General features: G+C 34.6%; 2 protein-coding genes across 2 annotated transcripts in view; both read right to left on the reverse strand.

Annotated features, from left to right (window-relative positions):
- Positions 1-27,142, reverse strand: part of LOC144553800 (putative disease resistance RPP8-like protein 2) — a 61,383-nt gene that overhangs the window by 18,536 nt on the left and 15,705 nt on the right. The gene's annotated exons all lie outside the window — the stretch shown is intronic.
- On the reverse strand, positions 11,134-17,736 carry LOC144554812 (disease resistance protein RPP8-like). The gene is made up of 4 exons (XM_078303163.1): positions 17,039-17,736; positions 15,880-16,665; positions 11,664-12,974; positions 11,134-11,547 (listed from the first exon to the last, which is right to left on the reverse strand). Exons 1-4 carry the CDS (start codon positions 17,665-17,667, stop codon positions 11,526-11,528), a joined length of 2,748 nt encoding a protein of 915 aa, XP_078159289.1. The 5' UTR covers positions 17,668-17,736; the 3' UTR covers positions 11,134-11,525.

A 27,142-nucleotide genomic window follows, 5' to 3' on the forward strand; every position in this document is an offset into this window, starting at 1 on the left:
AATTAGAGTAGTATTGTTGGAATTGTCCCATCCAAAACCAAATGGGGGATAAGTAAGGGCATTTAAGAAAGAGATGTAAAGCAGATTCATCGCCTAGATGACAAAAGTGACACAGAGAGTCCCCTTGCCAGTTCTTTTTCCTCAAAACAGTTTTGGTAAGTACTTTGTTGCGAAACAATAACCACATAAACACTTGCACTTTAAGAGGAACTAAGTATTGCCACCACAACATTGCATATGGATCTTGTACCCCTCGAAAAGAGAGAAATTTATAAAGAGAAGCAGTAGTAAAGAGGTGTTTAGAATCCCATTTCCACAACAAGAAATCTGGTTGGTATGTAAGCGAATACTCATGGATAATTGCAAGTAAGGCAAGCCATTCAGAAAGGAGAATGCCATGAAGAGATCGACGAAATCTCACCATGGCACCCTTGGATTCAATCACATCCTGTACACAGATAGTAGGGTTAGCGCAAATAGCAAATAAATGAGAATATACTTTTGAGAGGGGACATTTGGCATGCCATATATCAGTCCAAAATTTCACAGTTTTTCCATTTCCAATTTGATAAGAACAGCTCAGCTGACCAATATATTGCAATTTAAATATCTCTCTCCAGAAGTGAGACATGTGAGATAGTGCAGTGTGGGGTCCATATTTAACAAGAATGATTTGTTTCCACAACCCTGTGAATTGGGGACTATGTAATTTCCACCACCATTTTACTAATAACGAAATGTTCATAATTTGCAAATTTTTGACCCCTAAGCCTCCATAATCTTTGGGATAACAAACGAAGGACCAATGAACCAATGAATATTTTTTATGGTGTTGAGCATTACCTTGCCATAAAAAGCGGCGACGGATCCTGTCAATTTGTTGTCTAATCTTAACAGGTATCTTATATAAGGACAACATGTATAAGGGAACAGCAGAAAGAACCGCATTGACTAGTGTTAATCGGCCCCCTATGGAGAGTAACATACCCTTCCATCCCTACAATTTCTTATTGACTTTATCTACTATACATCCCCAATCGACTAGTGTCAATTTTTTATCAGTAAGAGGAACTCCTAAGTATTTCAAGGGTAACTTAGCAACTTTGCACCCAAACAGATCAGCAAGTCTGTTCCCTTCTACGTTGGTCATATGTAAAGGAACTAATTCAGTTTTTTGAAAATTAAGTCTTATACCGGACAATGCTTCAAAACTAAACAGTGTCCATAATGCATACTCTATATTATTAGGAGTTGGAGCCAGGAACAAGATTGAATCATCGGCGTAATGACAGTTAGTGACACTATTGCCATCCGCCAGGGGGGGACCGATTCCTTGGAGTCTACCCGCGAATCTGCCCTTATTAAACATTTTACATAGTACATCACTTACTAATAAAAACAAAAATGGAGATAAAGGATCACCCTGTCGGACACCATGCTGACAGGGGAAATAAGATGACAGTTTACCATTAACATTAATGCTAGTAGTACTGCTAGAAAGTAATTGAGAAATCCAATAAATCCATTTTCTATCAAAACCTCTAGTGTGCAAAACCTCGAGTAAAAATGCCCAATTAACTTTATCATAAGCTTTTTCTAGATCAAGTTTAATCACAACCCCGGGAGTTTTCGATTGCCTACAGGAATGAAGAATTTCATGACTAAGTACAACATTATCTAATATGTAACGCCCTTTGACAAAGGCTGCTTGAGTGGGATCAATAAGTCTAGACATTAGAGGGTCAAGACGCAGAGTCAACAACTTTGAAATTATTTTCATGCTACAGTTAACTAGGCTTATAGGTCGATATTGTTTAATAGAGGTAGCCTCCCTTTCTTTAGGCAGCAAGCAAACTACAGCTTGATTAAGGTAAGCTAATGACAGTCTATTATCAGTAAAAGCTGTTACCAGTGTACAAATATCTGATTTAACTATGTCCCAAAAATGTTGGTAAAAACCAAAAGGGATACCATCAGGACCAGAGGCACCAGCCCTATCAGAGGAGAATACGGCAATTCTAATTTCGTCTTCAGAAAATGGCAATGTTAGACAGGAGTTTTCAGCATAAGACACTTTATCACTAGGGTTCCAAAATTCAGCCTATAAGGATGCCCCTTTAATCCCTCTAACCCCAAATATTTCTTTATAGTAGTCTATTATGTGTTGCTCAATCACAGGTAAGAGATCTGTCATTTGCCCTTGGACTTCCATGTGCCTAATGGTTTGCTTTTTAAATCGATTGGTGGCACATCTATGAAAATACTTAGTGTTGGCATCCCCCTCATTCAACCATTTTTCTTTGGATCTTTCTTTCCAATAAGTTTCTTCTTCATCATAAATGGTATTAAGAGTGAGTTGGCACTGTTGCCATTGAAGGCATTCCTCAATTATGAATTCTCTCATTTCTTTTATCACTTCTAATTTTTCTAATTGTTCAAGGGTTTGCTTTTTTATTCTTTTTTTCTGACCCTCATGGTTTTTATACCAACCCTCAATTTTTTGTGTAAGGAATTTAATTTTTTTGTGCCAACTCCATCCAATATCACCTTTTAACTCAAATTCTGCCCACCACTTTTTGATAAGTCTATTGAATTCAGGGTCAGCCAGCCATAAGTTGTCAAATCGAAAGGTTTTTTTAACAACAGGGGGTTTGTGCTTTGTATTCAAGAGCAAGGGACAATGATCAGACCCAAACTGGGAGAGATCTTGGACAGAACAAAATTCATAAGTGTTACCCAGTCTTGACCCAAAAAATCTATCCAGAAGGGCAAAATGAGTGCCATTTGTCCAAGTAAACTGTCTTTGGTGTAATTTATACTCAACTAGATGAGAGTCATGTACAAAGTCATTAAAATTTCTACTCAATCTGACATTAAAATTGTGACCCAGTTTTTCGCTATGAGAGCGAATGCTATTGAAGTCCCCACTTACTAACCACAAGCCAGTCTAGCTAAGTCTAATTTGTCTTAATTCTGCCCAAAATGCAGATTTCAAAGTAGAAATTACAGGACCATACACTATAGTATACATCCAAACTAGGTTATCAGTTCGATTTTTCAACATCACACTAAGGGAAAATTGGCGCTTAACTACAGAAATTACAGCTACTATGTCATTATCACACCCAAATAAGATCCCACCTGAGGAACCAATCGATGGCAGCCAATGCCAAGTATCAATTTTAATGGAAATAGCTTTAAGAATTCTAGGAGAAAAATCAGTTTTTTTGGTTTCTTGAACAGCCAAAATATCAACTGAATGTTGTCGTATCAAGTCAGCTAAAATACTACGTTTTCTACAGGCATTCATGCCTCGAATATTCCAATTCAAGATATTCATTTAACCAAGCATGTAATACCCATATTAGTGTCTAACAGAACAGAATGAGTAGTATCCTTAGTTAATTCTAAAGCTTGAGTAAGCACAACCTCAAAAGAGGATCGAGGACTATTGCGCATAGTCTCAATAATAAAGTCCCTTTGTGTTTCAGACGTACCCAGAGTAATCTTATATACATCAAACAGAGTAGCAATATCAACATTAGTCAATCTATTGAAAGGAAAAGCATCCAACAAAGAATTACCTTTAGTCGGCACCTCCTCGAGATGTTTCTCTCTAGCTCTCTTCATGGCCATACTCAGGACAGAGGTGTTGAGTCCTTGAATCTTCAAGAGGCGCATGCTCTTCCTGACTTGAGTGGGGCTAGGCACCGAGAGAACTGGCACAGAGGGAGGAGGGCTAGAGACTCCTACTAGAGGCTTGTTGGTGGTGCGCTGATCTTCTATTTCTTGTAACACCTCCTCAAAGGATTCCCCTTCACTGTACAGCTCATCTGCACCAAGTGTCTCAATCACGACCTCCTCGGCTGATACCCGTGGTTTGGAAAGCAAGTCCGGCCCTACTGGTTCCAAAGGCTGCACCACAGGGGGGGACGTAGTAGCTGTGACCGTGATGGGAGGGTCGGTCAGAGGGGAAGAGGGTATCAGTGGCGGTGCGACATCAGGGGAAAGATTGTCTTTGGGAAACATGGGTGAGATCACGGCGACCAGGGGAGGTTGTTGTGGGAGCACCACCGGAGGTGGAGGAACTGGATAGGGAAGGCGGGATGGGATCGCGAGTATTCTCAGAATGAGAAGAGGGAGGCTGACCAGATGAGGCAGAGCCAGGACTAGATCGGGAAGGTGGCTGGCCACCAGATCCAGAGGGTCATGGTTTCCAAGCACCGCCTTCTGAGCGGGACCGTTTTGGATTGAAGTATGAGCCCTCTCCTGCACGCTCAATCTCAAACAAAATGTCATATCGAGAGACATGTCCGCTAGCATCTTTGTACATAATCCAATGAGACTCTGGCAGCAATTTCGGGTCAAAAATCCCAATTTTCAGACGAGCAGCGCGCCAGTCACGGTAGTGTTCAGTGGCAGGATCTTGAGCTAACAGAATCGCTCCAAAGTCTTCAACTAGCTTTTCAAATTCATGAGTCTGCCAAAGCATCATCGGAAAACCTCGGACTTTGATCCAGATCGGGATCATACGCATACCTTGGGCATAGCTCGGATCCCATTCTTGGATTGGGATATCACGATTCTCCAATCGGAGGGTGTGCTGTGGGAGAACCGAGTCCAGCCAATACTGAGAGGGGGCAAGAATAAGGTAGCGATAGTCATCGAACACCCTGACTATCCATTCATGTTGTGATTGGGGACCGCTCATCTTGTATAAGGCGGCAGTCACCCTCTCCAGCCCCCAGCGTTCTACATCGGACAACAGGAAGCTCATCTTAAATGCCGCCTCAAGGTTGTCGCTAGCAGCGGTGGCGTGAAAGGTACGAACAGCGGGTCGAACTGAGGTGTATGAATGCATCTTAGCTGAATCAGGCGTATCTGAAGAAGGATCGGTAGAGGTGGTATGAAAAGGGGGAATATTGTAAGAAGGAGTAGGAAGGAGGGGAGGTGGAGTCGGCACAGTGTCAGTGGTAGTTAAGGAAGGTGAAATCAGAGGCGGAGCAGTGGTCACCGCGATCGGAGGTTGCGGAGCAGCAGAAGGAGCAGGCCGCGTCGATCGGATAGATCGACACTGAGATGATCGGTGACCTAAGCGGTGGCACGCAAAGCATACCACTGCGTTACGACAAGCGGGGGCAAGGTGTCCCTTAGATCCACAACGAAAGCACCAGGGAGAGGATGGAGAAGAGAGTCGGCGTAATTCTGCCATTTTTAACCTAGCGGCGTCAGCGCCGATGGGCCGGCCCGCTCGATCCATAGCCATGGATGGCGCACCGCTTGCAACAGGAGGTGTTTGAATCGCTGAGAGAACGGCCTGCCTATACGGCCCAGATCCAAATCCAGATCCAGAAGCCATGAAGGCTTGTAAAGCTGTAGTGAGGGCCTGGATGGAAGGGGCGAGCTCGCGCGTGAGGTGTGCGTGATCCATCTTCCCTCTTCACCTCCGTCACTCGTTATCAAATTTCTTTCCCCCTTTTCCTCTCTTCTCATATGTGTTTAACCTCCATTGTTCGAAAGTATGGCTCTGCCCCTGAGTCAAAAGATGGACATGTTATGGCAGTGGTTGTTAAATTGTCCAAAACCACCACTGGAAGCTTCAGTAATGACATGAGTTCCAATGCCGAGAACCACCACTGAGTGACAAAATCGTCACTAAGTGACACACTTCATTATTTTGACCAAAACTTCTTCATAGGAGATTCAATTGATGTCCTTCAAAGTTCTTTGGAAATCTTACAACAAGCTATACAACTTTCTTGTTATAAATATATTGTTGCAGGTCAAGGACTCAACATGATCAAAATGGCATGCTAATAAGGTATTTAAAAATGAAATTATTAATATTATTTGGAGTGTCTTACAAGCTTCCAAGTCAAATTAAGCTATTGACCAGTAGGTGCCAATTGTAATATTCTTAAATGATGCTCCTATATGGTCAGTGAAAATGAGATGATACCAGATTAACCCAACCAAGAACCCTTCCCTGGATCAATACAAACTAATGTTTATTTTAATTGTTAGTATATATAATGACTGTATTGCTCCTGTGCTGTATGAAGCCAAATCAGCCCTGCTAATATCGTTGCCTGGTCGCTCTACAATTATTTGTAATTTCGATCGGCCTTTGATTCCCAACAAGTTAACGGAAGCTCAACAATGTAAAATCTAAAACCTAATAGCCCCAAGTCCCATTTAAAATGTTTTTTCAAAGAAAATGACCTCTCTTTTGCACAAGTACAAATGACAAAAATGTCCTTGTTCTTTCAATTAAATTACAAGATTAATCCAATAGATAGATGCCCTGCAGAATTTTCAACATGATCAGATGGCCTGTCATGGCACATCAATACTTCACCAGTCATCTCAATTGTACCAGTCATGGCACATTTATGAATAAATTATGAATGAGTACCAATTTACCCCTAGAGATCAATAAATTATTAAAAGGCCCATAGTTGTTAGAAATATATGGAATTCTAAATGATGGTTTTCACTTTTCCGTATATGTCAGATATCAATTTACAAGATTACAGCAAGTGGTAATAAGAGAGGAGAATAATTATGTAATTCAATGCCATTGCTGGATAAGGAAAAAGAAAAAGAAAAATTTAGGCTTGCTCTGTATTTGTCTGGAAAACCCATGAAAGAGCGAAGAGAATGATGGGTTCAATTTTGGGCCCAGAAATGAGACCTAATATTTTTATTTAACTAATAAAGCAAACTAAAATTAGGAAATGACAACTGCGTGGTAAAGTCTTTATATTTTGTCTGTTCGCATATAAATCAAGGCCTCAGATTTATGCGTCTGCTTGTATTCGTTCAGCTGAATAACGCCATTCTTATTGAACTGCCAAACACCTGCCATTGTTCCTCTCTCTCTCTCTCTCTCTCTCTAAAGATAATATGGCAGGTGTAAGAGAGTACTTGGTGGTGGTGGCACGGATTGCTCAATTTGGGGGTACATAGCCCAAGGGTGCTAAGCCACCTCATAATTTTGAAAGTTTTAATTACGCAAGTTGAAATTTAATTGAATTTCTTTTTTTTTTACTTTGTATATACTTCAGCCCCTCATAAAAGTATTAAATGTGTGTTTGTTGTTTAGTGGTTTAGGCTCTATTTTATACGTCTTGGGTTCAAATCCTATGAACTACAAATTAATAATTATGCATATTAAGTTCTCAGTCCCTCTATATATGTAGATTTTCTAGTTCAAATAGGGAGATGGAATGATTAAATGCATGACAATGATGCATGTTGTGTAGGATTGGAACAAATTTTTTATATGTTTGGTATATATATGCTTCAAGTTTAGTGAAGGTAAATTATGTTTGCTCAATTGGACAAGCTTGCCAAACTCGCCTACATTTTAAAAACATTTTCTTATGTTTTTCATGTGAGAGATTACATATTCAAAATTCTAACTGAAGAATTTTTTTTTGTAAATTAATATAAGAGTATTGTTTGAATTGACTCTCCAATTAGAGGTGTTCAAATGACCGGTTCAGTTAAAACCCGAATTAAAATGACAAAAACAAAAATTTCATTCGGTTTTATAAAATCTATCTGAACTAGCTGAATTAATCTTGTTAACCGAATAAAAGAACTGAAATAAATTGGTATGTTTGATTGAACCGAAATAAGAGAGGTTAAAACTCAATAAATACAAGTACATTTAATAATCATAAAAATAAATATCAAGATATATATCAGTCGAGCTAAAATTAGAGAGATTAAACTGATTCCAATATATAAAAAAGAAGTAACTCAAATTAATATAAAATAAATTCCGGTTTGTTTATTAGTTAAACCAAATAAAATATAAAAAATCAAAGTAATTCAAAATTTTAATTGAACCAAACCATTTAAACCGCAAAACCGAACTATTTAATTCAAAGTTTGATAGTTGAATTGAAAATCAAATAAATCATATCCAATAAACACCCTTACTCCCACCCCTCTCCTTAAAAAAAGCACGAGGACATATATGTCATACTAATATTCCATGAAACACTATCATCATTTTTTTTTTGATAAATTAACAAGAATTGGTTCTTAGCTTATAACACTAGCTAGAGCTTATTCCAAAGGAACAATGCCAACTAAAAGAGAAGTTAGCTTATAAGATATGCTCAACCTTCTTTAGTTATATTACGGTTTTTAATAATAAAACGTGCATGCGCTTTGTGTGTATATATTTTATTCACAAGAGATAGGTTATTTTACGGTAGGTGAAGAATTCGTTTAATTTTATTTAATCATCTTCTAAAAGTCTGGGATTGCCTTTTCTTTTTGTGTGTGTGTGTGTCTGGGTGGGGGGGGGGGGGGTGAGTATCTAAGGTACATCAAAATTGTGAGTTTTGATCCTGACCGTTCAATTTGTTTTGACACGAATATTAAAAAAAACACCCCGAACGATCATACCAATTGAGTTCAGATTCTAATCAAACGGTTGAGATCTAACATCAAAATTTAATTGAGGGTCAACCTTTGATCTACTCACGAAAATAATGTTCTCTGTATGAAAAGTTGCATATTTGAAATCCAAACAGAAATTTCTTGTGAATATTAAATAGTTGGATCAATTGATATTTATCCTTTACTAAAAAAACCTCAAATTCTGAATTAATTCAGAGAATCACTCGAGGTAGGTGTTTTTGGGGCAATGAAAAACAATTGAAATGGATCTTTCATGCGGCTTTCATGTATCACCAATGTGAAAAAAAATTATTATCTAATGTCAAGAGTTGATAATTCACTCTAGCTAGTTACTCTCGAATTATACATGGCAGTGATAATATTTTTATTTTGTGACAAATAATTTATTTTAAGTATGAAATGACTAAAATATTATTAAATGTTTACGGTATACAAACATATATATGTTTAATGGTTTATTAATTGGGAAAAATAGTATTTTTTTTTTAATTGTAGGTGCTTTATTAAATATTCATAATACATGAGATGTTTCATTTAAACTTATTTAGTTTTAATTTTTGCTTTCGTGTGTGTGTGTGTGTATATATATATATATATATATATATATATATATATATATATATATATATTTGTAGGAAAAATATATTTGTATGATTTTTTCTTTGTACATGAAAGATAACGAACGTTATATAGGGCTGAAAACGGGATCCGAATTATCCGCTATGAATCCGATCCGTATTCGGATGAAATTTGAATTCGGATAAACGGATCCGGATATATTTATAATGTGAAGAAAACATCCAAATTCAGATACTGAGTGATAAACGGAGTGGATATCCGGTTCTATTCGGATCCGAAAGCTACTTACCAGCGCTGCTGCAGCTGAAGCGGTAATATCCGTGAACCCGTTTTCTTTTGAGGCATTTTGCTTTTTGCTCGTAGATATCCTGTTTCTGTGTTCACGTGGGATGTCAGATGAAGGACAGAGCAGGGGTCCTTGGCCTATTAAGGCCTCAATATATACTTTAATTTAAATTGTGGGACTAATTTTATCTTGGAACAGGAGCAATTTCTATTGCACACAATGGAGAAAATGAATGGATTATCTCCAATCTAGTTGTAAGGTTTTGTCCTATGATTTTGTAATTTAATAAATTTAGTCTGGGCCATGAAAGTTTATATTTTCCCTTTTTTTTTTTGCATTACAAAACAAAAGTCGGTTTTGAATATATATAATATTTGATTGAATTATTCATATAAGTCAATTATCCGACAATTATTTGTTTCGTATTTGTATTCAAATCCGTATTCGTAGATTATCCGCTCCGTATCCGTATCCGTATTCGTTTAAGGCGAATTTGATTTTAAATTTTGACATATGTTTACTATTCGTATCCGCTCATTGAAAAATGGATACAGATTTTGTATCAACATTATCCGCTCCGAATCCACTCCGTTTTCACCCCTAACGTTATGATGTAAAAATTATTATTACTAGTTTAAAATGATATTTAAAATTGTGATGTATAAATTAATCAAGGATATTATGATCATTTTCATCCCTAAAATTGAGAATTAAATAGTAATTAATTGTTATAATTAAAATTTAAAAGTCAACCTTATTAGGACTAAAGACTTAGTTATTGTTATTTAATCTATGTAGACGCATCACTCATAAAGTAGACAGGTTTCAATGGTTCAGATTTGTCATTTCAAACCAATTTAATGTGTTTTTGACTTGAGTTCACCAAGGAACTTGGTGAAATTAAGAACACCCTAGTTCTACTCATTTTACTTCTTCTTTTTTATAGATAATATTTTATTATTCGTTATAATATTCAGATGGAAAAAATAATTTGTAAATAATATAAAGGTTCTCATGTTAGACATACGCTGAAACAGATAATAAAACATAAAATATTCCTAAAATTCGCAAATATTATTTCTATAGAAAATGCTTTGTTTAATTGTCTCCCACGATACTGACCAGGGTTCGATTCCCTGGATGCGCATTTTTATTTCTATTTTCTTTGCTTTATAGTCTTTTTGTGTTAAAATTGCAGGTATTCTATTAATAAAAAATAAAATAAAAAAATATCGGGAAAGAGTATGTTTTGCTGGAAAATCAAAATCTAGGAAAAACGGGATGGTAATTTATCCCATCTAGCTACAATGTTTGGATGAGATAAATCATCCCGTCCAGATTAGTCATGCTCTGCTAATTTCACTAAACAGAAAAATTTATCCCGTCCAAGATATTTTTATTTTTTTAAGTTAAATCGCTAACTAGGATCAAGAAGACACTGTAGCTGGACGGAATAAACTATCATTTTTTAGATAAATAAAATCACTACTTTTGAATGGGTCAAAATCTTTAAATCAGGTGATAATCTACATACCTACCTAGAAAAAGAGTAAATTTTTTTAAAATGTAAATTTTGGTTCGATGTTCATTTCATATGAAAATCATGTTGAGTGATTTGGATCGACTCATTAAACTTTAATCTCATTTTTGTCAGAACACTTTTTTAGAAAAACACAAACACCAAATTTAAAAGACCATTTATTATTTTTGGTAAACGGTTAAAAGGGTATCATTGACACCCCTACATGTGTATGAGTGATTCATGTCAATTTTCATTTTGTCCAGCATCTTTTCTTCATCTATTTTTTTTTTTTTATAATTTATTATGCTTTTCTTCTATCCTCTTTCGGATAATTATATACTTGGAGTCTAAACTAACAGTAATCATTATGTTTTGTCTAAAACTATGAACTTTTTAATTTTTTTTTTAAAATAGAGTATTTAATATTACAACCAGAAATATACTCAGAACAATGATAAAAGAAATCATTCATCATGTTACATAAAAAAAAATAACATCAATCCATGGAAAATAAAAAGAGTACAATTAAAATTAAATAAAAATGAAAAGTACGGACTATAGAAAATAAAACATAACAAACAAGAAAATAGGAAAATTTGAACAACCTCGGAACAACAAACTGAAAAGGGCAACTTCCAATCATTGAGACTCAAAATCTAACCGTTCGTCTTTACTTGCATTCTCTCGTGTAGTCTCCTTTTATTGTTCTGCGTACTGAACCCTGCAATAATTACGAGTAGAACAATTAATTACAATGAAAATAATAGAAAAGTATATATGAGCAGCAATCAAGTAAAGAAATGTTAATTACAACCAAAGATCAGCATGAGGTCTCACTTTTCTATACGCACAAATGGGATATGGTGAATTTTGTGTAGATCTTTATCTCCTTGCATAGATTCGCGTAGCTCACGTGAGGGTTTAATTACTACTAACTCTTGAAGAGTCGACACCTTTTGTAGTTCGGGAAGTGCGTTAAGTCTCTTACATTCATTAATTCTGAGGTGACGAAGGACAGGCATAGCTCCCTCTTTTATGTCCCAATGACATAGATATAACAGCAAATTGATCCTCAGTTTTTCGAGGTTACGAAACCCTCCGGTTGAACAAATCAACTTAGTTCCCACATATGAATATTCGCCTAAATGAAGTATCCTGAGGCTCAGCAGCTTCTCCAATATGGGCATTGGATCTTCCTTAAGCTTAGACCATTGGAGCGTCAATTTGGTTAGGTTCGGTGGGAACATCTCAACACTTGGAACACATATATCTCTCATCCACTCTCCTTGGAGATATAGATTTTGTATCTTCCCATGACAAGGTAAGTCTATTGTACCACCAAATGGTAGCAACCCACTTCCCAACCCACTTCCCGCTAGAATACCGAAGTAGACCAACCGTTCGGTCTTTCTCAGCACAGCCTCGATGTTTTGCCACATTTGTAGAGCCCTTTCATTATCTATACTCCCTTGAAAGCAAATCACTAATGTACGTAAGTTGATACAACATGCTAATTCCACTATTTTTGTCTCTATACGCACATACTTGAGTGTTTGTAGATTTGTATGTTGATCCCATTTTAAATGGAAATCGAAACCCCAGTTACCATATACATGTTTTAAGGTTGGAATTAGGACATCCAAAACAATAGTGCCTTCCTCAGGATATGACCCCTTTAAATCAATGGTTTCTAGATTATAGAAGGAAAACTTCTTAAATAAATCCTTTGGAATCTGACAGTCTCTTAAACCCAAATACCTCAAATGTACCAAGCCCTTCGGCCACTGTCTCTGGGTGAATTTTCTCATATCTACACTCTGCAAGGTTAACACTCTAAGTAGACTAAAACCACAATAATTTAATTTGTTGAAGCCACAATCCTTTGATGAATATCGTCCAAAATCAAAACTGAGTAAAGAACGAGTGTTTTCTGAATAAACACCATCCTGCGTGAGAGTGCAAAATTGCAGTGCTGCACGACGTGGCTTTATAGCAAGTAGCTGGTTAACATCTTCACCTTCTTTTGAAAATACGGTGAAGAAGTTCTCCTCTTTGGCTTTGGCGATAGCCAAATCTCGTAGAAGATCGTGCATACTACAGTATTTACAGTAGCCGTTCCATGATTTTTTAGTAACTTGGATCAAGCACCTACAACAATTTTTTTCATACGAATTGACATCAAAGAAGTTGGAAAATATTTGTTTATAAATAAGTTGGTATTTCTTTAAGTCAAATTAAAATGAAAAATCATGACTATATTTTTCGTCCAAAGAAAGTTTTTATAATTGATGAATGCTCAGATATATATATAAAATTAGGTATTCCTTACGGAGGTCCCACTAGGATTACCGATATGCGGTGATAGAAATATAAAATATATTTAGGAAACTGCAAATGCTGAAATAATTATTATAAAAATTCATACTCAGCTAATATATAAGTTACATATAAATTTGGTTTGAGTTAGATATATTATATATGTTACATTATAAACAGGCATTGAAAAATATTTGATCGGGTTTTATATTAACTGAAAGTTTGAGGTATTAAAGCCTACGGGCATCCCCTTCAAAAAAAAAAAAACAAAAAGTTTGAGGTATGTCAGATGATACGGACTACGTTGATGTGAGAGAAATTTCTAAAAGTAACTGTTTTGACCTTCTTTAATCAAAAAAAGAAGGAAGCAATAGTAAGGAGACATGGCATCACAATCACACATGCGATGCATCTCATCTTCAAAAAAATTGTGACGCAATTCTTACCTTCAAAATACTGTTTACCGAACAAAAATATTGGTTATTTATTTATTGAACTTTTTTTAGAAGCAACTTGCCATTTATTTGAACGAGACGATAAAAAAAAAATTAAATAGCCAGCGTAATTTTGAGAAAAAAAAAATCAAAATCGTTTCTAAAATACTTGGCCTACTTTCAGAAATTTTTTTAATTTAATATCTTTTTCTGATTTTGTTTATCAAGTGTGAACAGGTATACCTTGCAATAACTTTACTAAAGTTTGAGGCTTTTGTCAGTAAAGATGTTTAAGTAAAGCGTTCTTGAAAGCTTGGATTTGGCAATAAAATAGTAAAAAAAAAAAAAAAGTAGTCATTACCAGTTTACTAAGTAAGCGGTCAAAAGAACCTTTGAGAAAACCCAATAATTAATTACAACACCTAGACAAGCAAAAAGACAATATATATATAAGCCAACCCATCCGTTAGAAAGGATTTTTTTTTATTTATAGAAAATATTATGAAATAAGAGAGAAAGATCAAGAGTTTCTCAGCTTTTTCATGCATATATAGAAGGATGAAATTTACCGATCAAAATTTTAGATTGATAAAAATTTCACCGATCCAAAGATTTTCATTTTTAGATCATTGGTTTGAGTTACAAATGAGAAGAGTGAATAAAATTTTATTTTTATAAATTATTATTAAATAATATAGAAAAATATATGAAATACCTTGGAATTTGGATGTACTAGAAGAATCGGGATCAATGATCCAGATCCAAAGTTTGGACCAAGATTAATGGACCGGAATTTTTAATCAGCTTTATTATCCAAACATATTTCTCTTTGCTTCAAAATTTCTCCATATCAGATTGTGTTTGGAGATCAAATTTTACATTTTTTTAAAAAAAATTCACTATTTGTTTAGAAATTTCAAAACCGGATTTTAACATGGTAAAAAATATAATAAAAAACAATAAAAAGTATTCAAAAACACTATTTTGAAAAATTCTTAAAAAATAGTAAAATAATTCAAAAAAATGTAAATTTTGGCCTCCAAGCACATTCTAATATGGAGAATATGTTGAGTGCTTCAAATTGATTATTTAGACATTAAAAATGCAAAAATAACATATAAACATATGCCCTTATATGCTAATACAAGTAAAGTAGTCAACCTCTCTATCAGCTTGCTTCACTCTTTTAAAATAAAATTTTGTCGGTTATAGATTTCTAGATCTACTATTATGTCTTGTTTAATTGGATGAAGGGGCAGAGGAAAAGCGGTAAGACGAGAGAAAATTTCATAAAAAGTTTTTATTTGATTGAAAATTTAATAGACAAAGACTTTATTCTTTTGAGTTACTGTAATCTTCTAAAGTTTTTTTATTTTTCTACCCTTCAAATTATAGTGTAACAGAAGAAAGCAAGATCATCAAATATGAGAATAAAATACAAACTATATCGATCCTTGACCTCCCGTTTTCTTCACCTCCGGGTGGGTGTTGTCATTGTCAATTTTATTACTTAATTTTCTAAGCCATTAATTTATGTTAGTATGTATTCAGATCTCTTCCTCGTTATTCATTGAATTTCAATTTAATTGTAGTTTCCAGTTAAATTATGAATATTATTGTAATTTTTCAAAAATAATCCCATTAAAAATATTTTATAAAATATGTTGGTTCATAAGAATATTTTTTAACAAAATATTTTTCAAAAAAATCTCTAGAGAAAATTTTATCTACCTATGAATAGTCTACAATCTGAATTGATTTATTTACGGCAGTCCACAACCCGCTAATCATACCAATAAATTAAAATTCAGCTATATACGTCCCTGCGTAAGCTTATTATTTTTAGCCTTTGAATTCACTAATTATTACCATTTGGAGTTTTCCACACACATTCGGAAACTGCATTTGTATATTATATATACGTAGTATCGAATTATTTTCCTTTCAACACGGTCGTCTATTCTGCACACTAATAATTGTATAATATCTAGCTAAATGTTAAAAATATCTATGTATTAAGAGATTCCAACTAATTGCTTAGCACCAACATATATAACAGAAATAATATCTTACAAATTAAGTATTTGTATGAGGTACAATCCTTGACCTTTATGCATTAAAAGATACCAAATTTCATGCAAATATTCTTAATAATACTAAAATAAAATTTGTTTGGTATTATATATCCTTGATCAGGTGTGTACAAGACAGTGATTGAATTTAGTGGAGTCGTTAGAAAAGAATAATGTTGGATTAAATCTACTGATAAGTAGCTTAAAAAATTGAACTGAAAAAGGATATACCTTTGTACTAGCTCTTCAAGGCATTTCTCCGCTCGGTCCTTTATTGTTCTAGCACTATCTTTCGATATGAACCCTTCAGCCATCCACATGCTTGTAACGTGCTCTCCCGAAATTTTATGATCTTCTGGAAAAGAAGCAAAATAAAGAAAACATGATTTGAGTTGATAAGGCAAGTCTTCATAACTCATGGCTAGAACCTGCGAGCACTTCTTCCCATCTTCGTCGTGCCAATTCATGGTCTCCTCAGTTGTACTCCAGGCAGTATAGTTGCCATCTCTCCTTGACAGGATACCGCCTAGCACTACTAATGCTAAGGGTAGCCCCCCACATTTCTTTGTTAATCTTTTGGCAACTTCCAAGAGATCAGAAGGGTAATTCTCAGGTTGTATATGTTGTTGGAAAGCCTTTCTGAAGAGGAGAGCTAGACTCTCATCGTCATTTAGGTAACGGAGTTCGTACGGATCTGTATTGCGATCTGCTGCTTTAGCAACATCAACAGATCTGCTAGTAATGATTATGCGGCTCGCATTGTTCGGATCGGGTAATCCTATTTTCAATTGCTCCCAATCATGAACCCTCCACACATCATCAAGGATAATTAGGTACTTCTTGGAGGTCAAGGATTTCTGAAGCTCGGCCGGTAAATTCTCATCAGTTACGGGTGGATTTTTATTTTCCATTGTGGGTTCGATTGAGTAAAGAATTTTTCTGAAGATCTCATTTACATTGAACTTTTGAGAAATGGACACCCATGTGCGACAATTGAAATGCCGTCCCAGTTCCGCACTGTGGTTAGAAAAATGAATGGTTAGAAATGGACATTCATGTGTGACAATCGATATAAGTTTCTATTGAATGAAAATGCTGGATTTTGTTCACAATTAAAAAAATTTGTGGCAGGTTGCTCTTGGTATAACGATTACAAGCAAGGTAAATGATTGCTAATAGGAATGAATACTTGAAGTATTTCATCACTTCATGATCGAGAAAGGTAAAATAAAACCTAAACGAAGGATTAAATTTGGACAGTTGACTTCCTAAACAACTAGTTGGTTTCGGACTTAGCAATTTTCTTGTTTTAGATTCTTCCACACAAAAGTTACGCACTTTACACACAACAACAAAAAAAAAAAAAGATTTTAGAAGAGAGAATGTGCACCTTTTGAACACTTTTTGGGCCAAGGTTGTCTTCCCGAGGCCACCAGTACCCACAATTGAGAGCACCATCCGCCTTGAAATTTTTGTTTCGCGCAGCTGCTCGATAATGTTGCGCTTGTCATCCTCAAGGCCCACAACTTCTGAATCATCAACATCAGTAGGTTTTGTTGGCCTAAAAGGTACCGGACTAATTTGTTCATTATCAGCACCCAGAATCGTAATTCCCAAGTCGATTAGAAGCTGAGAAATCTTTTTGAGATTCTCTGTGATTCCTTCGATCTCGCCACTCAGCTTCAGCTTCAGCTTGTTAATTTTGTAGGGTTTTTTTAACCACATACAAATTTTACGGTACCAGGGAGAACTTTTTGGATGGTTTTCTTCATTCTCAACCAGGAAGGTGTCAATCACATCTTCTATTCTGTGGGCAATGTCTCTGACTTGCTTAACCCACTCTTTTACCAATTCATTTTTGTTACTCTTTGAATCAGCATCTCTTAGATAAGCTTGGATCAAGCGAAGCTCCTTCTGCATCTGCTCGATCTGGCCACGCACAGCTTGCAGTTCCTGAGCTTTCTTCAGCAAGGCATCAGCAAGCTTTTGCAACACATAGCCCACAGCTGACTCTGCCATGTATTTCTGATTGTCGAGAGTGTCTTTCTCTTTTCTTTTTTTTTTTGGTTGCGTGTGTGTGTTGTGGGGGGGAGGGTGGGTGATTAAAAGTGAATTAGCTATGTGCTTGAGGTTGCTTGGTAGAGTTGCCTGAGTTGGTTATATATAGAGAGCTTTGTTGAAGTTTAAATTAGACAAAAAGGAAAAGATAAAGAATAAGCTAGTGAACTGGCTCCGGGGCATTGTAGTTACTTGTATCTTTGGAATTAAAAGGAATGAAGAGATAGGCATCATTCTTTGCTTGTTTTAAATGATTGTTTTTCTTTTTCTTTGATTGATTCGTTGATACTGGAATAACAGATATTGGCATGTGAAGAGCACAGGTTCTTTTCTTCCAAGCTTGGGACTTGTATAAAAATAAAAAGATAAAGAAGAAACTAGCGTATTGGCTGCGTTGCATGTTAGTGTATCTTTGAAAGAGGAATAAAGAGGTAGGCCTCTTTCTTTCCTTTTTTTTTCTTTTGAAGAGCACAGGTTCTTTTCTTCCATGCTTGGCTCACGGTGTTTAAGCCAAGTTCAATATTAACCTCAGAATGGCTACCAAGATGAATGTTTGGCTTAGGTTGCAGGTTTTCTCTGCAAAATGTGTGATACTTGGTTTGAGAATAAACAAAAGAAACTTGTAGAGAAACCTAAGGGTTCCTTTTAAAAAAAATATATGTCGAAAAGGTATAGATTGAATAACACATGACTCAATGGTGGCTTAACCAAACAGTAAAATCAGACTAAACCATTAGATCATCGATTTTCAATGTTTCTTAAGTACATTAGAGATTGCATCTAACGGTTTGGATTGACTTCTTAAACTTTGAAAATTAAAAAACGACTTAGTTACATAGGACCTCAGGAACAATTAATTTGATATTAGCCACTTGATTTAAATTTAGACCTACAACCTGATTTGAATTCAAATCTAGGGTTTCATTTGATTTTTTTTATTTATATTTTTGAATTGTACACGGTTCACTTTAAAAACCGCATAGGATTAAGTTTTTATACATGGTTTTACTTTAAAAACCGTATATGATGTATTTGGCGAAAAAAAAATGTGAAGTGTACTTGGCTTTTTATAAAAAATGTGATTTTTTATTTTGGTTGAAAACATAAAAACCCTAGGATTTTCTTGGTTCTGAGCTCAAATTATTTGTTTTATTGTTAATTACCTTTGTGTTATTATGTAAAATTAGTATTGAATTTCTGTAACCCTCACATATATTGGTTGTTCTAGGGACTTGCATCCAATAAAAAGGAATACAAAGGGTGAGAGTTGCAAATTAATAAGTTCGTAATTAGATAATGTCAGAAAGACTAAATTGCATAATAGTAACATTTTATCAAACAATGAAGTTTGACAACATGTCTCACAGATTTATTCAAAGCCAATTTATTCCTTTAAAAAAAATAAAACAAAATGTCAGAATCCCATTTTTTGTATATTGGATTCTATATTTGTGCGATTATTGTAACTACAACACCATTTTATGTTAATAATTAATTTTTTTATTATATATATATATATGAGGAGGTATCCACTTACATCTTTTTTTGGTGACACCGAATTACACCATACATTTTTAAAGTCCAAACAGACAATCCAAACCGTTCAACATAATGGATATATTAAAAGGGCTTGCAGATCAAATTTTACATTTTTTTTTTGAATTTTTTTATTATTTCTTCAGATGTCTACAAAAATTCAATGGTCTGAAAACAACGATTTTGTATAATACTTAACAAATAGTAAACAAATTCGAAAAAATATAAAATTTGATCTGCAAGTACATTTTAATATATTTATGATGTTGAACAATTTGGCTTGACTGTTTGAACTTTGAAAACTTTAAAAATATAACGTGTAATTCGATGTCACCAAAAAAATATATAAGTGGATCCCTCCTCTCTCTCTCTCTCTCTCTCTATATATATATATATATATATATATATATATATATATATAGAGGTTACCTAATATCAAATCGATTGTTCATGAGGTCTCACACAACTAAATTGTTTTTCAATTTTCATAGTCCAAAAAGTCGATCCAAACCGTTAGATGTGATCTCTATATTGAAATGTGATTGGAGACCAAATTTTATATTTTTTTTGAATTTTTTTTACTATTTATTAAGCCACATTGGATCAACAATTCTTTTACCATTTTTTTTCTATTTTAGTTTTACTGTTTGGTTAAGCCAGGATCAACGATTTTCAACGTTACTTAATAAATAGTAAAAATTACACGAAAAAAATTATATTGTTTGTCATAATGATTGAATATCCGAATTATATCCGTATCTGTATTCATATCTGTTAATATCTGATCCATATTCGTATCATTTTAATATCCAATTTGTATCGGTGTAATATGCGATCAGCAACCGTATCCAAAAAATAAATACGGATAGCGATATGAATTTACCACAATCCGATCTGTATCCAAAAACTAGCTTTTTATTATAACGCAGGGGTTCAATTGAAAACTAGCTTCTCTGATTTCTTAAGGCTCGATAATTAGGTCATGCATGTCATTAGATTAGAGTTAATCAAGGTCCTATCGTCTCTCCAACCTCTATATATCTTCCAACTAATGGTGAAGTTTTATATCCAATATTGTTTTAGATTATTACGGTGAAGTATACTAAAATCCCAATAATTCAAAATTACCACATTCTTCAACAATCCCCGTCTCTTTTGATTAATTAAACTTCAAATTTACAATAAAGAGAAACAAAAGAAAAAAGGTAGACAACAGAACAAAAGGAATATATAGAAGGAATAATTACTCTTTTCCCAGTAAAATATACTCTTTGAACTCACGAACAATATTTGTTATATTATATCAACCTTTAGCTAATATATAATTTCCTTTAGCTAATATATAATTTCATAATAATAAAATTAATAGCTTTCCAAATCTTGGGGAATTACTGAGCAAATATATCATAACGTTGATGTACAAAAAGACCTAGCCAAAAAAACTATGTTTGTAACAAGTAACAAATGGCTGGTTGCTCAAGCAATGAATTTTCAAGTCATCAAAGCAAAAGCAATGGAATTAAAGATGAAACTTAATGATGGTTATCCACATAGCTCAAAGCAAAAAAACAATGGAATTATTAAAGATAAAGCTTCAAATTTACAAAAGAGAAAAGAAAACGGTACATCAGAAAGAAAGGAATAATTACTCTTTGATTCTAGCAAAATATACTCTTTTAACTAACAAACATTATTTGTATAAGTTATAACAATTAACCTGGGCTACTTTAATATATAATTTCATAATAATCAAAAGTATAGGTCTGGAAATCTTACGGAATTAGTCATCAAATATTATCATAACATTACTGTACTAAAAAATCTAAATAATTAATACCTTATGCAAAGTTTTCCATGTCGGTTTTCATGCCAAGAAATGGCTTGATGAGGATCTCAAAGTTTATATATTCCGTGGATCGCAAAGTTAATTAGTTCGTAATTGTTATAACCCGTATGATTTAATTATTGTTAAATAATTATAAAACATGATTAATAGTAAATTCAAACAAATTATTGATAATAAAATACAGACTGATTTAAATCTTTGTAAATTTTGAAAGATAATTTTATACTAAGATCTAACAAATAAAATTTATTAACGAATTACAAATTGCAACTAATAAAAATATTATTTTTTAAATTAATGATCATTAAAATATGAAGATAATTATAAGACCAACTTAAAATTTTTGAATCCCTAGTTAAATTTTAATTAAAAGTTAATTTGAAACTGTTCGGTCCGAGATAAATACTATGCAATTTAATTAGAATACAAAATTTACAACACGGATAGAATTAATATGGTAAATACAATTAAATTGAACTAAATTATAAAATAATAACAACGAATGTTTGTACAGAATCTAAAGAAACAAAAATATTGGGATTCAAATTGATTAATTAGAATTTATTGGGTTCATTTAATCATAGAATTCAATTTTTGAAACTGGAATTTTTATTATTTATTTGACTACTGCGCTTAATTGTTCGGCCTTTGCCACTACATTTTCCATGTCGGTTTTCATGCCAAGAAATGACTTGATGAGGATCTGAAAGTTTATTCCGTGGATCTCAAAGTTAATAAGTTCGTAATTGTTATAACCCGTATGATTTAATTATTGTTAAATAATTATAAAACATGATTAATAGTAAATTCAAACAAATTATTGATAATAAAATACAGACTGATTTAAATCTTTGTAAATTTTGAAAGATAATTTTATACTAAGATCTAACAAATAAAATTTATTAACGAATTACAAATTGCAACTAATAAAAATATTATTTTTTAAATTAATGATGATTAAAATATGAAGATAATTATAAGACCAACTTAAAATTTTTGAATCCCTAGTTAAATTTTAATTAAAAGTTAATTTGAAACTGTTCGGTTCGACATAGATACTATGCAATTTAATTAGAATACAAAATTTACAACACGGATAGAATTAATATGGTAAATACAATTAAATTGAACTAAATTATAAAATAATAACAACCAATGTTTCTACAGAATCTAAAGAAACAAAAATATTCCGATTCAAATTGATTAATCAGAATTTATTGGGTTCAATTTGTTACATTCCGAAATTTTAAAACATGATTAATTTGTTAAATCGATCAATTGGCTTAAATAAAAAGTTTTAATTAACTTAACGATCGTTCAGAAATTTTCTGACCGACTAAAAAGAACCTAAAATTTCGAGATATAAACGAATTATGAAATTATGTACATAAAAATTTAGAGTTTAAAAATAGAATAAAATATAACACTATATATTAAATTATAACTATTCGGTAAATTCATAACTTAGAAAAATTCGTTACAAGTTCGTTTGAATTTTAGAAAAGAAGAAATTGATTTAATTAGATTAGTGGGAATAATAATTCAATCGAATTTTAAATCGAGAAGTAAATGTTTGAGATATACATACGAATTTAATTATGAAATTATTACGAACCTTCGATTCGAATTTATAAAAGAAACGTAATTTTTAGATCAAACGCTCAAGTCATATAACTTCTGAAATTTATAACCCTTTGATCTAATTTTGCACGAATCCTGAAACTATTCATTGATTTGATTTTGAATATAATTGAAAATGAGAACTTAACCACATTTAATTAAATTTTCGGGTCCATGGAATTCACACCATCTGACTTATCTCATATTTGCGTGACTTTTTGGGAAAATCTCAAACCGTTTAGATATGTTCAGCACGAATCTTAAAGCAGTACAAATAATAAAACCATTCTCTCTTTCACTTCTCTCCCTCCCTGTCTGTGCGTGAAACCCACGCCAAGCCCCAGCGCCCCCCCCCCCCTCTGTTACGCCAAGCCCCAAACCCCAGCGGCTCCGCCCCTCCCCTTTCCCGTCGCCGGCGAACCCACCGAAACCGCTCCCCTTGCTCTCCTCTCTTCTCTGGCCGTGAGAGTTGCAGCCCCCGCCCCCTCTCCTCCCTTCTCCGCCAAAAACAGGGCTCTGCCCCTCCCTTTCCGCCGCTGCCACGGCCAGCCGCCGCCGCCGCCCCACTCCCTCTTCTCTTTCCTTCTCGGTCCGACCCACCAGACCCGGCCGAAACCCCTGCCCCTCCTCTTTTCCCGCCTCCCCTCCCCTCCCGTGAAACCCTAGAAATTGGGGGTCCGTCCTTATTGCTTGCGGGTGCTAATCGGGTGTCTCTTGGTGCTAATATGGTGGTTGGAGACGCTAAATCTGTGGTGGTTGATTCAATTTTGGTGGCCACAAGGCGAGACGAAATCCTCGGAACCGATCACTTTCTTTCGACATTTTCTCTTTCGGTTAATTTCTAAAATTCTTGATTTGTGTTTTGATGAATTGATTAATGTCGTAGGATGTGAAATTGTTAGTTTCGAGTACGGGTTGTTGATTTTCCCGACTCGATCGAATTGCTCGAATAAATTAAGTATAAGGGGTTATTGCAAAAATGATTTTTTTTTATAAATGATCGGAATTGTAAAATATATGATCATAGTGATTTGTATGAATTAAAGGGACTGAAATGTAAGAAATGATTTGTTTGAAATGGTATTGTCTGTTATTGTGACTGGGCGTTTGATTTCTGTGATGACTTGCGTGGTGCTGGTACTAGTGTACCTGTCCAGTGTAGATACTAGTATGGTTCTGAATTGATTTACCAGACACTTACTTGACAGGGACCATATTGCAAATTAATTATATTTAGGGGTATGAATTATAAAATATAAGGCCTATGTGAGTTGTATAAATATAAGGGACCAAATTGTAAGATGTAAATTGTTTGAGGCTATGGCCGGTCATGCATGTGAAGTATTATAATTTGAGCCATATGTGAATTTAAATAATTGTAAAGAGGACTGAAATTCAAATGTTATAAATGGACTTTGAGTAAATGGTGAATTGTTAATTAGAGGCGTAAACCGTTGCCAAATTATGGGTCTTTAATTAAGTTGAATTGGAATAAGATAATTGATACGTAAATGGGCCAAAGTGAAATAATTGAGTAAATTGGGCCTTTGAATGTTTAATTGGATAAATAAGGTGAATTGGATTTGAAATTTCATAAGCCTTGTAATATTGAAATGAATATGACATGATGTGTATATGTAAATTTGGAATTGGATGTGAATTAAATGATTATACATGAGCTGAAAGGTATAAAAGAATTGACGAATTAAAAGACGGCTTTTGGAATTTAAGTTTTGATAATGTAACCGAACTAAACCAAGTAAACGTATAATATAGGTGTAGGCTCAGTCGAGCCAGATTTCGGGAGGCAATTCGAGACGCCTGATCTTTAAATTAAGCGGTACGCTCGTCATAATAAGGTGCGGGATTCTTGGACTTGTTTGATACTTTATTTTCAGGAATTAAACTGTGTTTTCGTTTGTCATGTTGAATATCATTGATTGCATCATTGAATTGTGTATAACATTTGCATAGCCCAATCAAATTAGACTCGAATTGATGTGACTTGAGTGATTTGCATGCTGGTATGGTTGTAGGTTGTGTCGATCGATTATGATCTGATTTGATTGAAAGTCACCACGATTTGATTTGATTTGATTTGATTTGATTTGATTTGATTTGATATGTATGTGAATGAATTTACGAAGTTAAGCACTTGGATCCAATGAATTTGCCAAGTCGGGCTGTATGCTGACTTGGATTCCCAGGATCCTAATGGCCTTAGGTGAACGGCCCTCGATATTCCCAGTACCAGTTGGGACGAGGGAGGGTGATTATGTGATGATATGTGATATGTTATGATATGTGATTTGAGGTCGTGGGTGACAATTGTAACGTCTATGGCTCGGTGGCATTTTCCTACGTGTTAATGCATTTGGAAAGGTCAATTGAATGTTACGACTATTGGAATGATTCCAAAGTGGATTTTCTTTATATGATTCGAACCAGACCTTAATAAACTGTTAAGCCAAGCGATTGCAGATGGGTGTCAGATAAAGGGTCCAGCGGTTGGCCATCTGTAGGTGTCAGTAACCCTACAGATGTGGGTTTGATAAAGGTTCAGCTCGAAAGAACATCTGTAATTGCTACAAGCCCTAATGAACTGAGTTATGAATCAAGTTAAGCCAAAATATATGTTGTGTTTGAAATTAATCTTGGAAATTCCGTAAACTGTGTTTCAGGTTGATTAAACTGTTGTCGAGCATTGGCATTCTGTTATTTATAATTATATATATATCTGTTTGAACTGTTATTGTTTGGGTTTCATTTTTGAATATTTCTGATTGCAAGTCCAATAATCTAAACTGTGGCAAATTTCGCACTGAGAATTTATTCTCACCCCCTCTTCCCGATTATTTTCAGGTTTATATTTCGGACGCAGCAAATGAGGATATTGGTAATGCATATAAAAGATCCACTGCTTTGCGTGTATATGTGACGCTTGATTTATACACGCGGCAGGCTGTCAGACCCGGTGGATTTGGGTGTGACACAATTAATCATAGAATTCAATTTTTGAAAGTGGAATTTTTTTGACCCTTGATATACTCTGCATGAATCTCAAAGCAAACCATCTTCTTTAGAGAATCTCTTCCTCCGTCTCTCTCTTTCTTTCGGCCCCTGCAATTGGGCCCTCCGCTCCCTCCCCTCTCTTTCTTCGTGGAGAAGGAAAAATGAAATTCCCGCTCTCTCCCTGTCAGAGAACGACTCTCTCTTGCGTGATTATCAAGTTCTACAATCATATATATTTTTTATTTAATTTTATGTTCATATCAGTTAGTCTAAAATCCTATTCAAAATTACTACCTTATAAAATCAGGTGAGATGAATTATCATTAAAACAAAAGAAAAGCAATTTAATTCAATCCAATTTAAAAGAAAAACCTAAAATGACGGGGGTTTGTCAACCCAAGGCCTAGGGAAAGGAAAAAAATAGTCTTTTAGGGTAGATCAGGACCGTCCATCAGAGACAGGTGGAGGCGCGTTGAGGAAAGGAGGACACGTGTCAGTTCACAGTTTGAAAAGAGGCTTCATAACTCTTTTATTATAATATCTCTTTGTTTGTTTGCATTTTTGAAAAACAAATGCTCAATTAATACTGCCCCCATTCTGCTATTTCCGAATAAAAAGCTTCCCTCAGAGAAAAAAGATGAAAAAAAACAAACAAAACCCTCAAAACTCTCCCTCTCTTGCAATGAGCGGACAGGGGCAATGCATGGGAGAGAGGAAAATAGTCTCTCTCTCTCTCTCGCTCTTTTTTATTTTTGCCCTGTTTTCTTCTGATTAAGTGCTAATTACCTGAAATCTTGAGAAATTCGGTGCATATTGTGTCTCTTGGCTGTGATTCGGTGCTTTCTGATTTTCGTTGCTTGTTGATTTGGGACGGTTGCGAGGCGGGGCGACGTTGCTGCCTTGGTACCGGCCGTTTAAAAGAGAGACACCTAAACCTCGGGTAACCCTTCAATTGCTTGTTTTATTGTTCGATTTGTGCCTTATCTGATGATTATGATTGACCGCACGGGTTGTTGATTTTTCTGGAGGCAATTTGTTAGGTTATCTTTCCTTGTGCCGTGCACTATTGTGCTTGATTTTTACCTTGTCGCTGTTGATGTTTGGTGCTGTACAAATTACCCGAATTTGACGTTCGATATGATCATTGATGTCATGCCGGCTTGTGCCTTGTTTCGATTCCGACCTTGTCCTTGCTATTGTTTTCCTTTTTGCTGGTACAGCACCTGTGTGGTGCCCTTGCTTCATGTAGTTATGCTTGTTTGTGTTGGTTGACCGAATTCTCTGTCTGAATGCTGTGATTGCGATCCTGAGTGTTGCTGTGCTATAACTGACTTGTAGATTTACCAGAACTTGAACTGGCAGGGTCCTATAAGTAATTTAATTAAGGCTTGGGGTTGATTGTCTTGAGTGGTTTTGATTGAC

The sequence above is a fragment of the Carex rostrata genome, chromosome 5, assembly GCF_964058835.1.
Source record: "Carex rostrata chromosome 5, lpCarRost1.2, whole genome shotgun sequence".
In the NCBI taxonomy this organism is placed as follows: domain Eukaryota; kingdom Viridiplantae; phylum Streptophyta; class Magnoliopsida; order Poales; family Cyperaceae; genus Carex; species Carex rostrata.

Bases quoted from the DNA above. Each gene is read 5' to 3' on its own strand.
- LOC144554812 (XM_078303163.1), bottom strand. From the start codon at position 17,667: ATGGCAGAGTCAGCTGTGGGCTATGTGTTGCAAAAGCTTGCTGATGCC. The intron at 16,666-17,038 runs GTGCACATTCTC...TTCTAACCACAG, and splicing joins GCCCAAAAAGTGTTCAAAAG to TGCGGAACTGGGACGGCATT. The intron at 12,975-15,879 runs GTATATCCTTTT...AAATTGTTGTAG, and splicing joins CTTGAAGAGCTAGTACAAAG to GTGCTTGATCCAAGTTACTA.